The following is a 15,454-nucleotide window of genomic DNA, read 5'->3' on the forward strand; positions in this document are numbered from 1 at the left end:
GAAATGGTATATGGACAAGGACTAAAACTTCCCGGCGAACTCTTCGAGAAACAGACGGCCGAACCTCACATAGGACCTGAGACTTTCGTCACGCAACTGCGACAGCACATCTAAGAGTTACGACCAACACAAGCAGCGAACCACGACACCAGACGACAAATTTTCACGCCACAACACCTCGATACAGCCACCCAAGTCTACGTACGAATAGACACAGCCCAACGACCGTTAAACCCGCTGTACGAAGGACCGTATCCGATAACGCACCGAACAAGCAAAACGACGACGGTAATAAAGAATGGAAAACAACTTATCGTCTCGAACGACACAGTCAAACCAGCATACGTGGAGACCGACACCGCGACGTCCAAGGAGCCCGAACAATCGAGCGACCCACCTCAAACCAAGGTTAAGAAATCGAAACCGCTGACACTACTCCCAAACCCGCAATCACAAGTACAACTCCGTTTCCAGCAAGGAGGTATGTGGTGACGTCACGTGTCAGCAGTCCGACGAGCGCCCTCGAACCAGTTTAGCGCGAGCTAAACCACCCTCCCTCCTTGACCAACTTGACCAAAAGCTCACCCCACCGCCTACGCCGGCCTTTATAAGGCGGCTTCCGGCCTTGACAACGACGACGCGCAATGCACCAAGGACACGAGCCGATACCTGCACAATATAGCATAGATAAATCGCATGCATTGTAAATACATTTCATACATCACATGATCACGTACTAACCAGGGGCTGAAAAGGACACAAGTCCTGAGCAGTCCGCCATTCATCTAATACTAACAATTAATGTATCATATACCTATAAGATGTAAATAAACGTATTTTGATTGATTGATTGAAAGGAAGAGGATTCTATGCCCGGCTTCGTAGTAGGGCTAGAATCTAAAGCCCAGCTCTGCACCTATAGCCTGACACCAAAGTCTAGCGCTGTTCTATAGCCTGGCGACAAAGTCACCGGCATAGTAGGGGCACGCAACGGCACATCGCCGAAGCATAATTCCATGCCGCCAATACCGACGACGCCGAGCGCAAAGCACGTCGCAACGCACTACGGCAAGTACGTCAGCGACCCCTGATACCAAGACTGATCAGCCCCTTCCCACCGTCGCCGGTGAAGCCAACGCAAACCGCAGCTCGCCCTTTATAGAAGCTGATTCCGATCGAGGTATCCACGCCGTACGCACGAATCGCACTAAGTGAACTGCTGCTTAACGATCCCAGGAAGCAAGCCAAACGCCACCGACACCTCTTACGTCTTCCAACTGTAAATAAATTTGTACATATTATGTGCATTCTGTAAGCCATTAATAAACGACTTCGAAAACCACAATACCCCACGGTTGCCTTAAATATGGTACCTACACCAAGCAGATGGTAGAACAGTAGATATTGTTGGTCGGATTTATTTACACAATTTTGGATTTGGATTTGGAGTTGGTCTTCTAACATTGAAGGTCACGTTGGCTCCACCGACGTGTGCCATTTGGGAAAGCAACACTATATCTACGATAAGGATTATGTTCAATTTAAGATTAAATAAATTCACTTTAGGTGATATCTTGTCAGTGGCATACACAATTGATTAAATTAATATTTTCGCAGCTAAGATATTGCAGTTTTGTTAGAGCAGTTTTTCATTGTCTCTATAATGTCGTCATATACCATAGATGCGGCATTCCTTGCAATGGCAAAATCTACATGCCCATAATCCCCAACATATACTTTTTTAACTAAATTTGGGAGCTCCAGCGCGAGTAGCTCAACGTCCTAAAAGCAATCGTCCACTCCACTTGGATCGGCGACTTTCGGCACTTACCGCCCGAGTAGAAAATCTGTCGTTAGGTCCACAGTACAATGCAACAGGCGTCGTTATTTTACTGATGTTAAGCTGCGGTGTGGTGGTCTGTCCATACTTCCTTAGATTGCCTGTTATGCCGTCGTCGTACATTTCGAATTGCCCTGTAGGAAGGCATTGAACAATAATACATTTAGATGGAAAATACCTGATAGTGCCATCTGAGTGTAATGGTACACCGTCTTCATTGAAATGGTGCTGGGCATTTCGCTGAATATCACAGGCACCGCCGACTGAAATTATTTAATTAAACTTGTAAACATAATCTAAACTAATACAGTATCTACCTTATTATAGTTGTAGTCAAACTCTCCCATTAGATATACTGGAGTAGTACAGATAAACTTAATGCTACTATATTCCTTACAAAAAATGTCTACGTAAGCTCTTACAAATAGAGAGGATACAGAAGATTCAGAAAGTATCTCATATACACCCATATTGTCTGCTGTTGCCTTTCAATTTGGTTAACGAAAATACATAACAATTTTAAAATTTATACCTTTACTTGCTTAAAGCGTCGCTTTATAAACGAAGTTAACGGGTGCTGAACATTGGAACAGTATGCAACTGGCGCTAGAGCTATCGCTAGCGTTACCTTCTCGTTATATTCGGGTTTGGCCGCAGCCATTAGAAAGAAATCCGTGGTTCCTTGAGAAATTCCAATGTAAAACAATTGCTTGAAGTTCGTTGCATTTAATATGTAATCGATGTTTGCTGTAATATCATACAGGCCTACCTCTTGAAAGCTGAAATTTTAAATTATTATAAGTAGTGGGTTTTCTTCATAGCCTTGTTTACCTAAAGTCAAAGAAAAGTTTTTTGTCCCGAACCGGATCGAGAGTTTTGTGTTTTTTAGACCATTTCGTCCCTCTACAATTTGCAAGCCATACGTCGAAACCTTCATCGGCTAACATAAACCCTATACTCCCGCGATCGGGACCCATCGCTAAGTATACAATGGAAGTACATCCCATTCCGGGAACCAAGAGGACCGGGTGCCTAGGTTTCGAAGTATTTGTTCTCTTGCCATAGGGTATACGGAAGGTTTGCAATATGTAACCGTCTTCAGTGACAATTTCGTGAACCTGAATGGGATATCCGTAGCTTTGTATTAGTTGGTGCTGTAAAAAGAAAGAAATTTTCATATAGTATTTCAGCTTACCAGTCCTGCATTTCGTTACGATATAATATTTCAGTTATTATTGAAATACCAAACACCAAATTTGTGCTGTAAATCCAAAGTTAATTATACTCAAATTACCCTTTGGGATATGAGAAAAGGATTACTAAATTGCTACCATAAACGGCATACGACTGATACAGTATACCTATCGTACTTCCATATTGGTGACGTAATATTGTACGGCAAACGTTTTATTCGTTTACCCTGTTACTTTAGTTTTGGTCTTGGGTTTGTACCAATACCATTTTTTGGTCTTAGGTATTGTCAATCCAGAGATGTATTACCGTGTCTATTTTAGTATCGGAGTAAAGATTCTTTGCCAGTTGAACACTAAAGAGTACAGCAAATGCGAGTAATAATAAATTTGTTTGACGCATCTCGCATAACACGATAACGCACAATCACAACTACTAATATATCATTTATACTTATACTATCCACTAAATTGCCATTATACTTCGCCCGCGAATTAAATTATTAGGGTATAAGAAATCTAACCTTCAATAAAAAAAACATATCATTATCATTCTGATGGATGTAAGTACGTACTGTTTTCAGTTACCATAGGTATTATACAATTAAATTTTTATAAACAATACAAAAACGGTAAAAATACTTTGGATGATTTTCATTTTAACATTGAAACCATAATAGATGTGTTCTATACAGTTGATTAAATCTGAGTAAAATTTGCGACCCTTTTATTTTCGCAATGTTTTAACACAAAGGGGTACCAAATCATGTAGAGTAGCTGAAAAATTGAGTTTAATCCGCCGGAGATTAAATTCGAAACCAAAAAAATGGAACGAAAGGGAGAAAAGTTAAAGCTGGGGAGCATAATTTTCGTTAAGTTCAGTTGCACCGTACGCCTAAAGGTTAATTCGATCAACGGGATCAGCTAGGATTTTCCATCGAATTGTTCCCATCATTTTTTTGGAAACAACAAGGCAGGAAGTCCGTGCTCGATGAAGGGAGAGGAAGGACATAAATCACTACTGTTATTAGTTAGTGTAAATACAGTAGTCATATTTTTTTAATTTTGTATTTAACCCATTGCCGTTTTCAAAATTAATGGTTTGTCGTTGAATAATAAGAAAAAACCCTTAAGGAATCTACTGTCTAAAAAAGAGTTCAGTTAGATCAAAATGTTGCCACTCTTAGATAGGAAATGTAGGTACGGGATTTGAAGTAAAATAATTATGAGAGAGGTAAATGAAAGCAGAATTTGGTTTGTTTATTCCATATACGTTGCGAAGGGGGGCATTTGTTAAAAATAAAGAAAACACCGATAAAATTTGTAGTGTACTTAACCCCCAGGTTCTACGCTAACTTCACACTACAAGAACACGGAAATAAAGTCAGCCCGGCAACGTTTAAAAATGACCACCAGAATGACTAATCCCTCCAAAACTAAACAAGATCCCACTTAAATTTAAAAAGTGGCACGTGATTAAACATCTAAGGCAGGGCCCCCTTACGTTAGTGGTAAACTTTATTTATTATCCCTCTCTTGTTCTGGGTCCTCAACAAACTTGCGCCCAATTACAGAGTGACCCGCATAATGCTTTTTAGAGGTGCCTCTTAATAATGATTGTAATTATTAAGATTGTGAAAACCCGGAAATTCAGTTGATGTTATTAATATAGACAAAGCAAGCAAAGTAAAAATGTGTCGTACTCTCGCAAAAGTAACTGCTAAGGGTAAAAAGAGTTAGACGTAAGAAAAACCTCGCAGTTTGATTAATACAGTCCAAAAGTTAATTAACAAAATATTTTGTAAAAGTTTAAGCAGTAGTTAACAAAGATAGTAAAAGCATATACACAATGTTGGTTACACTCAAGGTTAAAAGCAAGTTTTTGGTAAGGTAGGAGCAGGTACCTAAATTCTGAGAAAGCGTTAAGAGTACAGGATGTCTCATCTTTGGTGCAATAAATTCCTTTTGTTAAAAGCAAGATGGAAAATTACATGGCCTTGTAGGCAAATTTAACCAAAAAGATGTGGAAATTACGAATCGTAACTCATTTATAGCACATAGATTCTAAACTGAAGAGTTTTGATTAGCGTAATCTCGCCCCCGCAAGATAGGTAGCGTCGCCCCTCGTTCGGGGTTTCGAGCCTACAGTTGAATGTCAAAGACAATCACGGAATTAGGTGTCGTAACTCAATTTTGACTACAGTTTTGAATGTTTGAATGTTACTTCACGGACAAGACCAAGGATTCAACATCAATGAACATAAATTAAGCAAGCACCAAAAACGTAAACAATGACAAACAATAGCATAACGGTATTTAACATGTCATTCTGCATTGCGGTTAAATCAAGTAAATCTCAAAATCAAAGATTGAAACACTCAAAAAATGCAAAATGCGGCATACAAAACACAAATACGATATAAGGAAATGCAATTACTACCTGCATTAAATAACACAAACTAACAACAAAAATTTATGGAGCGACGCGTTCACTACCGCCATTCAAGACAAGATGGCAAACGCAACCCCTGTTCGTGCTTTCTAGATGGCGCAGGCAGCTTTTTCCCAATTAGAAATTCCATGGTTGCCAACTCTCAAAAATCTATGTATCGTCGTAAGTTGTATATACAGGGTGGAACGTCTCAAATTCAAAAAACTTTTCGCTTAGGCGCATGTTGACAAAGTTTAGTTCAAATCCCGTACGACCTCCGAGTGGTGGTGGGCTAGCTCCTATCCTCACGACGAATAGGGGAGAAACCCGACGTCAGGGACCAAGCGTCTCAGATCGGAGGGAAGCAATCCAGGGCCTGGTTCAGGGTAACCTGAGAACAAGCCCAGAGGTTCTGGGACACCTAAAATTGCGGGTGCACCACGAAACTATTACCAATTAATCGCTGGGGCGGGGCTCAGGGTGCCATTGTCCCTTTTATTAGGCCCGAGGAAGGCGCATCTCTGAAAATGCAGAGGTATTTCCCTAGGGTCACCAAGGTGATGGCTATGTTATACAGTAGGGTGGATCGAAAAATGTCAAAGTTACAATTTCGCGCAAAAGTTGCTTTAGGTGTATACTAACAAATCCAAAAAAAATTATCAAAATCGGAAAACATCTTCCGATCGCCCAACGGCCATTAGTCATACAAAACATGAAGAATATATGAAAAAAAGGAAAAATTTACAAATGTTCAGACGCCTTGCGCGATCGGAAGATATGCCTTAAAAGCGGTAATATTTTTTTTGCAGGCTATTCAATATTACTACTAACCATTGAGCACCATAGCGCTAATAAAAAAAAAATCGGATCGATCGGAAGATGTTTTCCGATTTTGATAATTTTCTTTTTCATTTGTTAGTATGCACCTAAGGCACAACCATCTATATTTACAAGCCGTGCTGAGAATTATGGCAACACTGCAGGTAGGGCCGATTTCCTAATTCTACTTTGCAGATTTCAGGTGTATTTTATGTGTTTTGGGTATTCCTATTTACCTGTTTTAACAGAGTGACAATGCATCGATTTGCGTTACTCCGTATGGAATCAACAGAAATTATTATTCACGTAAGTTGCTAAACGAAATATATCAATTTGTTGTCATAACCTCTAAACTCTAAAGCAAGCTACTCATTACTGGACACTTTAGAAGCACTTGTATTTATTCCAAGTACATGTACCAGCTCAAATATGACTTACACACTACGTGGCATCCGGTTTCGCCAAAAACCCCAAGTACAAGTTAGTCCCCATGAAAATTGTTAACGAAACTGAAGCGACAGCAGCATTTGTAGTGATGAGCAGTGGCAACATTCTAATGAAAAACGCAGAAAGCAACGGTGCTGGGCTAGGTGCTGGGTACCACCTCATTAAGCAGAAGCAGAAAACGGTAGGTATTATCTTGGAAGAATACAATTATTTTATTAGTTTGTATTTCAGGTATTCTAACGTCAAAGTACACATTAAACGGAACTTTTTGGTAGGCGCTTTTTAGTGAACTTTTTGTTTAGCTTTTTTTGTAAAAGACAGCCAGTCTTGGTGTTTGTAAAGTTCTAAAAGAAGAAGTCTGGATAGTGTTCTAAGAGATTTTTAATTCGTCATTATAACAGTGAAATTTCGAGTTCGAGTTAAACTCACGCGATACTGAGAAGTAGTCTGAGCCTGTATCTATCAAGTAGTAATCGCATAGGTGCGTGCTTTCTATAAGGTTTTCTAAAGTTATCTAAAGTGTAGATACCGTAAGGCGTAAAGCTTTGTAGAATTTCTACATCTAAGTTCATGAAAATGAAAATAATTAATTAAAACAACTTACAGAATTCTACATTGTAGAATTATCATGAATATGGGAATTTAAATATGAACTCTAATCCTGGGTAATGCTATGGACAAAGTAATGTAAACTACGCCAATCAAACAGGAATACGAAAAGCTGTACGAAAAGAAGTTCAAATGCAAAAATTAAATATCTATAAGTGGCATGAGACATGGGTGAAGCGATGGTTGTCCCTGACATAATCTTAACTTGACCGTAGCCCCATTTTCCAGTTTATGCAGTCGCCAATTTTTTTCCTGTAGCGAAACAACACTTATTAATTAGTGTACCAGCAACAAATAGGTAGTAAACTAATTTAGAGAATATTCAAAATGCGCAGCAGCTGGTAGTAACTTTATTCTCTTACCCGTTCATTTTTGAGACGTACTTATACATGTAGTGCGATTAATACTGGGCAAAGGATTTAGGTGTAGTAACTCACGCATGTATGAATCTGGGTTTTCCAGATTATTCTGTTTGCATACATGTTAACAATTTCAAAATGATAATGAAGCAAACGTAACTTTTGAAGGTAAGTGAGTGGCAATATGAAAATGTTAGCTGATTAATATAATGGAGGCCAATGTATAGAATCACTGGACATTATAACATTAACGCGATTACTACTACAAAACACTTATCATATACCGGTACTACGTGCATTATGGAAATTACAACAGTTTCATTGTTAGTGATTTGTTCACCACTGTGCATGGCTATATACACAAGTAATTACATTCACCCAGATGCCGGAATAAGCTCTGTAAGTTTCATTCTATTAGCGCTCGAGCAAACCCAATGTACCCCTCATCGGCTTTTAGAAAGAAATTATTCAAAAATATGGTTATCCTTTGGAGATCCACACGATTGAAACTGAAGACGGATATTTACTGGAAACCTATCGAATACCTTATGGAAAACGCAATCTAACGTCGAAATCGCAGTTGCCAGTTCTTCTTGTGCCAGGATTAGTTTGTACGTCACTAATTTACTTAAATTTAGGTCCTGGGCTTAGTTTGGGATTTATGTTGGCGGATGAAGGTTATGATGTTTGGCTTGCAAACACAAGAGGGACAAGGTGGTCCAAAAGGCATAAATTCTTGGACGCGGTTCAAAATGAAAAGGAATTTTTTGATTACAGGTCGGTACTATAATAGTATATTCGTTAATACGCACTACTAATGAAGTAATCTTATCATTACATTTCAGCACCAAAGATCTACCCAAAAGGAGTAACATTTTCATTTACCACGTATAATTTACACATTCTGGTACATTGATATTGAAGTGTTAGTTAATATAAGTTAATGCGCGTTATAGCCTTGGGATAATTTGAAATATCAGTACATATTTGCATTTAATCTGCACTTAATATACAACACTGGAAAATTTAACGGGCTAGTTACATTTATATAACTGGTATAAAGTAACATTGAATCTCTACAGCACTGGCAGACATCCCAACATAACAATTAATTTTGATCGCTCCACGGCTAAATTATTAATAAAGTTGTTTTTCTACCCCTTACCTTCCGGAAGTTTGGCCTCTTATCTCATTCTAAGATCTGAAATTCAAAGTCTAACGTGCTGGAGCGACAGAACACTAATAAATACGCATCAGACCTTAGATGATCGAATTCCATTTTTATTTACATTTTCCTGCATACAAAATATTGGTTTGACTCATAAAAGTAAACCAAAATTTTAAAAACCTGACTATTCGATGTCACGTGTCCGTGCTAACTTTGATTCTTATCTAAAGATTTTATTTTTACCTCATATTGAATTACTGGTTGGTATAATTAACATGTTCAGAATACGCACAGAATACAAAATAACATATTGAAACCAAACAAAGGGCTACTAATAATGAAATTAAATGCAAATAAAAATCATTGAAACAAATAACCAAAATCATTTGTTTGGATCTGATCCTTATCGTTGAATAAAATACAATACCGTATCTTCATATAAAAATGTTTCTGACAGGTGGATTTCTTCAGGAACGTCGAAATAAGCAAACTTTAATATGCAAATGATTGACAGACGATTCATATAGGTATACCATGCAAAAAAAATTTAAAAACAACTTACTTTTTTATTTATGCTTATCCTTTTTAGATCTGTTTTAAATTTTTTTTAGTTATTCAGTTTTTATGTGTTTCTATAGTTTATACAATTATAATTGCCGGTTATCTTCTGATTTAGTATTCATTTTTTGGTGAATTCTTTCCCTCATTTATACGAAACCGATACATGTTATACTGCATTTATTAAAAGAAGGTAGTCGATAAGTCGACGGCACTGTGTTTGAAGATAAACATACAGGAAAAATATTAAACGAGACTTCGGTCACTTTTAAAAAGAGTTATAGCGCACACAGACGAACAGACGGACGGGCGAACGGACTAAAATTAAAAGCAATAAAAAATACCTGTTTGGGGATGTTAACTAAGAGTTACAGCGAACACAGACAATCTGACGGACAAAAGAACGGAGAATTATACAAAGCTATAAATAATCTGGGGATTTTTAAGAATTTTGACACAGCTACCTAAAAATGAATATACTTTTCATTGTAATGCTTAGCGGAAGAAGTTTTACGTGTTAGATTTTGGTTTCTTAATATTTACCAATGTATGTTTACTGATCGCCTTCCTAGCTCCCAAGCCATTTTCTATTACTAATTTGTACTAACATTTGCAGCTTTCATGAGGTTGGAATATATGATATTACTGCGAATATAGATTATATCCTGAAACGGACAAATTTCAAAAAATTGTTTTACGTTGGTCATTCTCAAGGAACTACCTCATTTTTTGCAATGGCTGCCACAAAACCTCAGTACAATGACAGGATAATATTAATGATCGCGCTCGCTCCCGTCGCCTACGTTTTCAACGTGCAAAACCCCGTAGTTACATTTGTTAAGCATCATCTACCCGAAATCCAGGTAAAAACTAAGCTTTGATTTTTTGTAATGTGTATATTTTTTTAGAAACTAGCCGAAAAGAATAGGGTGTACGAACTGGCTTCGTACTCACCGCTATTAGCCTCATTAGGTAGCCTGCTATGCAACGACTATGCTGTGACTCAAATATTTTGTGCATCCATCTTTTACTTCTTTGGAGGATAATAGTCCTCATTTTAACACGGTAACCATCGACGCATAAACTTACTAAATATTGTGCTTACTTTGCAGACTGCGCTTCCAGCAATAATTGCTGAATATCCCGCTGGAACTTCAACGAGGATGATTTTCCATTACGTTCAATTGGCTATCTCAGGTAACCCACTAAATTACAGCTAAAAACAAAATCATTTATGATTAAAGAGCAATTTCAAATGTACGATTACGGAATGGATGAAAATGTAAAGAAATATGGGACCAAAACTCCGCCAAAGTACAACATTAGTGCAATCACTGCACCGGTAGCACTCTACTATGGAGGTTCGGACGGACTCTCCACTCGCTCTGTAAGTATCCTTCGCTTGAATTTTAATCAGTAATTAGTTTCTGCTTGTTTAGGATGTAGAGGTACTGATACCTCAACTGCCAAACCTAGTAGAGAAACAGTTTATTAAGGATTACAGTCATATGGATTTTCAATGGGCAAAGAATATTGTTCCTGTTCTACATAGTAAATTGATAGAAATAATTAAGAAATATTCCAAGAAATAAAAGATATTCCCTTATCGCCGTTTAATCCGTAGAATTAGACACTGAAGATTCACTTGCTGCTGCTGAATGGGGACAAATTAAATGAAAATCTTTTTTTTTTACAAAACTTGCAAGTTTTCGGCCGTCTTTGCTTGTTATTTATGCTCCCATGTGTTATGGAAAAAGCGCAATTTGGCTCTGATTCCCTGATCTGTGTAGCTGTAGGTGTATAGGATATTATTGTCTACAAAAGCTTCTCCATGGCCCTCCGTGGTTTTAAACTTACAGCTATGTGAAGAGAAAAACCTTGTGTACTTCCGCAGAATGTGGTGAAGATATCAAAGCAGTTTCTTCTTTGATATTTCATGACTGTACTTTTCACGCAAGGATACAATATTTTTGCTCAGACCAACATTGTTACCCGTATTGAAGGTTAAGGGCCTGTCCTTTATGTTTAAGTTATGTATTTATGTCTATCGAAATTAACGATTAGATAAATGTAAGGGTAAGGAGTAAGGGTAGTCGGTTTATCTACTGACATTGGAAACCTTCCTAATTGCGTGGGCGCGATGCATTTTCTAATAAACGGGCGCGTTTCATACGCAAAGATAGGTTCAAACTAAGAGGTGGTCTTAAGCTTAACACTAAATCTGAACCTAAACATGCACGTATGTCTGTCTGTTTGCCCTTCATCCATAACTGCGCCATGCGTCCGATCACCAAGAAAACTCCCACAGAGGCGTGAGATACAGATAGAGACGAATTGATACGACAGACGTCACGATCATGAGGATGTAAATCAAACCTGTTTGATATTTCACGGACCATTTTGAATAGATTCCCTAGTGAAAAAGCAGTTCACGGTTCAAAATGAGTACCGGAAATCTACGAAAAAGCGACCGGGAAACGTTAAAATTCATGAAATACCACACAAATGAACTTGCACTATGGAGCGGGGTAAACATATGTGTACCAAATTTGGTTTCAATCGATTCAGCAGTTTAGCCGGAAATGAAAGTAGGACACACAGATCCACAAACCGACATAATCGAAATTTTGTTTCAAAACCTGTATTTCCGTAAAAAAGTGAGGGGTCATGTTTTACTCCTATGCAATACCTCCCTTACTAAAATGCTTGCGTAAACGGCATAGGATTGTTGAGCTATTTTCGTTCTATATGTAGAAACATAAAAACTGTCAAACATCTGGCTTTAGACCTTGGATTCTTTTACCAGAACCCGAAAACGTTCGTTGCTATTGTGCTCTTCTATTTAGTATGCAATATATTCATAAATAAAGTATGCACGTCACCCACGCATACCTATTTCTCGACCCACATGAGGGATTTTTAGGATGTAAATATTAAATTATTACTCGACACTATTTTTTATATTAAATGTCAATATGTGAAGTATTATACCAAGAATTAATTAGTGAAAGTAGTGAAGATTCCGAAGTGTCATCGGTTGGTGTTTGTTTTTTGTGCGTCAGTTCACGAAAATTATGACCGGATATATGACATCTTGAACGTAATTAGAATTTTCTTTTAAATTTCATTTGTTTCAATCAATCGCATGTGCGTGCGTGGTTGTTATCGAGTCCTGAGTGCCTTTCTTTCTTACAGCTTTATTGATTGATTTTTGTCGAATAAATTTATGTCGTGTGTAATTGATCAGCTGTGCGTTTAATCGAGACCAAATTACGACCCAGAATATAAAAGTGCTCATAATAAATTTTCTCTTCGTATCTAGGATTATCCTAGGTGTTAATTAAAAATCCGTTGAATAATTCTTGGGATTGGGGGGAGGCGGTTAAGGCTGCTGAATTTCTCGTATTGACAAAATTTAAGTGCTACATCGAGGTTCTCGTAATGACAGTCTAAATATTTAGACCTTCAACCCAAAAATAAAATTTATTGGTTAGCACTTTAACAGTTACCTAAGGTGTATATAGTATAAAGCCTTGTCAAGGAAGTTTCTACAACTAAGTAAATGAGTATGAAAATGTTTAATCAAAACAAGTAATGCCGTATAAAAAAGTAATCTACATTAACAAACAACGTAAAAAAATTATTGTGGAATTACCATTAATTTTGGAATTTAAATGCAAATCACAAGGTGATGTAACTTCCGCCAATCTTCAACATAAATATTAGAACAATAGGAATAAAAAAGGTGCTGTGTGGAAAGAAGTTCAGATGCAAAAATGAAAATCTATAAATGGCATGAGACATTTTACCTACGGTACCTATACCGACATGGCCCAAGAAGCGATGGTTGTCCATGACATAATTTTAACTTGACAGTAGCCTTACTTCCATTTTTAGCGCATTTCCACAAAATTAAAAAAAAAATGCGCTATTGTGGCCACTTTGTCCGTCCGTCCGTCCGCTAACTTTGCGACGCTACTCGTTTTTTATCTTAAGAGCTATTGTTCTACTTTTTTCGCTATTTGGTTCGTTATGGTGTCGAGTCTTGTACCAAGGAAGGAATTTTTTCTGTACCGCTTACAAAAAAAGTTATTGTAAAAAAAACAAAAAACCGTTTTTTTACATGTTCCATAATTTTACACTTTTGCCGTTTATTAACGATCCTAGAGATCGTTTATAATTTTGCATTGCTATCTGTCGCCTGCCGGTTGGTCTCTCCGTCTGTTCCTTTGTCTGTCTGTCCATCTATCTGTCCGTGTGAACGATAACTTTGTTTAGAAATGTTCGATCGCTTTTACATCTCCGTTAGTTATGAACTGAATTGCATGAAATTCAATATGGGCATAGCTTTAGCCATATAATACGCAATGCCAAAAGTTGAATCGAATCGATTCAAAATTCACAGTGCCCTTTTCGCATCTCGACCATTTATAAACCGAATTGCAAACTTTTTTACTTATAAAAGTATTTGAATGAAATTTGATACATAGGCACTTGGAATAAAGGAAAATCAAACGCCAATTTCAAAATTTGGTTTTGCGCATGCGCAGTGCCAACTTTTTTATTTATGGAAGAATTTAAACGAAATTTGATACATAGGCACTTGGGATAAAGGAAAATCAAACGCCAATTTCAAAATTTGGTTTTGCGCATGCGCAGTGCCAACTTTTTTATTTATGGAAGAATTTAAACGAAATTTGATACATAAGCACTTCGAATAAAGGAAAATCAAACGCCAATTTCAAAATTTGGTTTTGCGCATGCGCAGTGCCAACTTTTTTATTTATGGAAGAATTTAAACAAAATTTGATACATAGGCACTTGGGATAAAGGAAAATCAAACGCCAATTTCAAAATTTGGTTTTGCGCATGCGCAGTGCCAACTTTTTTATTTATGGAAGAATTTAAACGAAATTTGATACATAGGCACTTGGGATAAAGGAAAATCAAACGCCAATTTCAAAATTTGGTTTTGCGCATGCGCAGTGCCAACTTTTTTATTTATGGAAGAATTTAAACGAAATTTGATACATAGGCACTTGGGATAAAGGAAAATCAAACGCCAATTTCAAAATTTGGCTTTGCGCATGCGCAGTGCCAACTTTTTTATTTATGGAAGAATTTAAATGAAATGTGATACATAGGCACTTGGAATAAAGGAAAATCTAGCGCCAGTTTCAAAATTTTATTTTGCGCATGCGCAGTGCCAACTTTTTTATCTATGGAACTATTTAAGTGAAATTTGATACTTAGGCGCTTGGAACAAAGGAAAATCTAACATTAGTTTTAAATTTTAGGTTTGCGCATGCGCAGTTCCAACTTTCTTATTTAGAAAAGCATTGAAATGAAATTCTTCTCATAAACTGAAATTGAAGTAGCACGTCAACAATGGATTGCCCATGTGCAACGCTATCTTTCATATTTGTGGCCGGATTTTTACGATTTTAACAGAAGTTGCATCTTACAAACGGGAAATGAATGCAAGTGGAAATGCGCTTTATGTAAATCGTTTACGATTACTTTTTAACTTGTTTGTAAAGGCGCCCATTTTTTTCTGGTGTAACAGCAACAAAAAAAGTATCTCAGTTCAGTGGTAACATCTAATTTGGAAAATGTAGTAGTAGTAGCTGATAGTAACTTTATTATCCTATCAGTTAAATTTTAAGATTTACAATGATTTAGGTGTTCCTAACTCACACTTTTGTGAATGCATATACATTTAAATATTGAAATTTTGAAGGTAAGTGAGAATATTACCTGCTTAACCATAGAGGCCAAAGTATAAGATCACTAGAGATTTTTACATTAAAGCGTTTACAACTACAAAACAAAAAGCATGGCTAAATACACAACTGATTACGTTCACCCAGATGCCGGATTAAGCTCTGTAAATAATTGTAAGGGTAAGGTGTAAGGATTTAGTCGGTTTATCAACTGAGAATGGAAACCTCCCTTGCGTGGGCGGGATGTATTTTCTAATAAACTGGCGCGTTTCATACGCAAGGATAGGTTCAAACTAAGAGGTGGTCTTAA

The 15,454-nt window shown here is 37.2% G+C and overlaps 2 protein-coding genes across 2 annotated transcripts; one reads left to right on the forward strand and one right to left on the reverse strand.

Moving 5' to 3' along the window:
• Window positions 1-1,416: 1,416 nt before the first annotated feature.
• LOC116174790 (lipase 3-like) lies at window positions 1,417-7,719 on the reverse strand (the record flags this gene model as incomplete). The annotated part of the gene is made up of 7 exons (XM_031492780.1): window positions 1,417-1,782; window positions 1,832-1,974; window positions 2,019-2,103; window positions 2,158-2,325; window positions 2,373-2,619; window positions 2,672-2,994; window positions 7,699-7,719. Coding segments are annotated over 7 exons (1,152 nt in total), but the record flags the coding sequence as incomplete, so codon positions are not given.
• Window positions 7,720-7,869: 150 nt separating this feature from the next.
• On the forward strand, window positions 7,870-11,024 carry LOC116174791 (lipase 1-like). The gene is given in 8 exon segments (XM_031492781.1): window positions 7,870-8,094; window positions 8,153-8,472; window positions 10,038-10,284; window positions 10,330-10,465; window positions 10,467-10,486; window positions 10,534-10,618; window positions 10,666-10,808; window positions 10,861-11,024. Coding segments are annotated over 8 exon segments (1,155 nt in total). The 5' UTR covers window positions 7,870-8,043; the 3' UTR covers window positions 11,014-11,024.
• The last annotated feature ends 4,430 nt before the right edge of the window (window positions 11,025-15,454 follow it).

Source organism: Photinus pyralis, unplaced genomic scaffold, assembly GCF_008802855.1.
Source record: "Photinus pyralis isolate 1611_PpyrPB1 unplaced genomic scaffold, Ppyr1.3 Ppyr1.4_LG6, whole genome shotgun sequence".
Lineage (NCBI taxonomy): Eukaryota > Metazoa > Arthropoda > Insecta > Coleoptera > Lampyridae > Photinus > Photinus pyralis.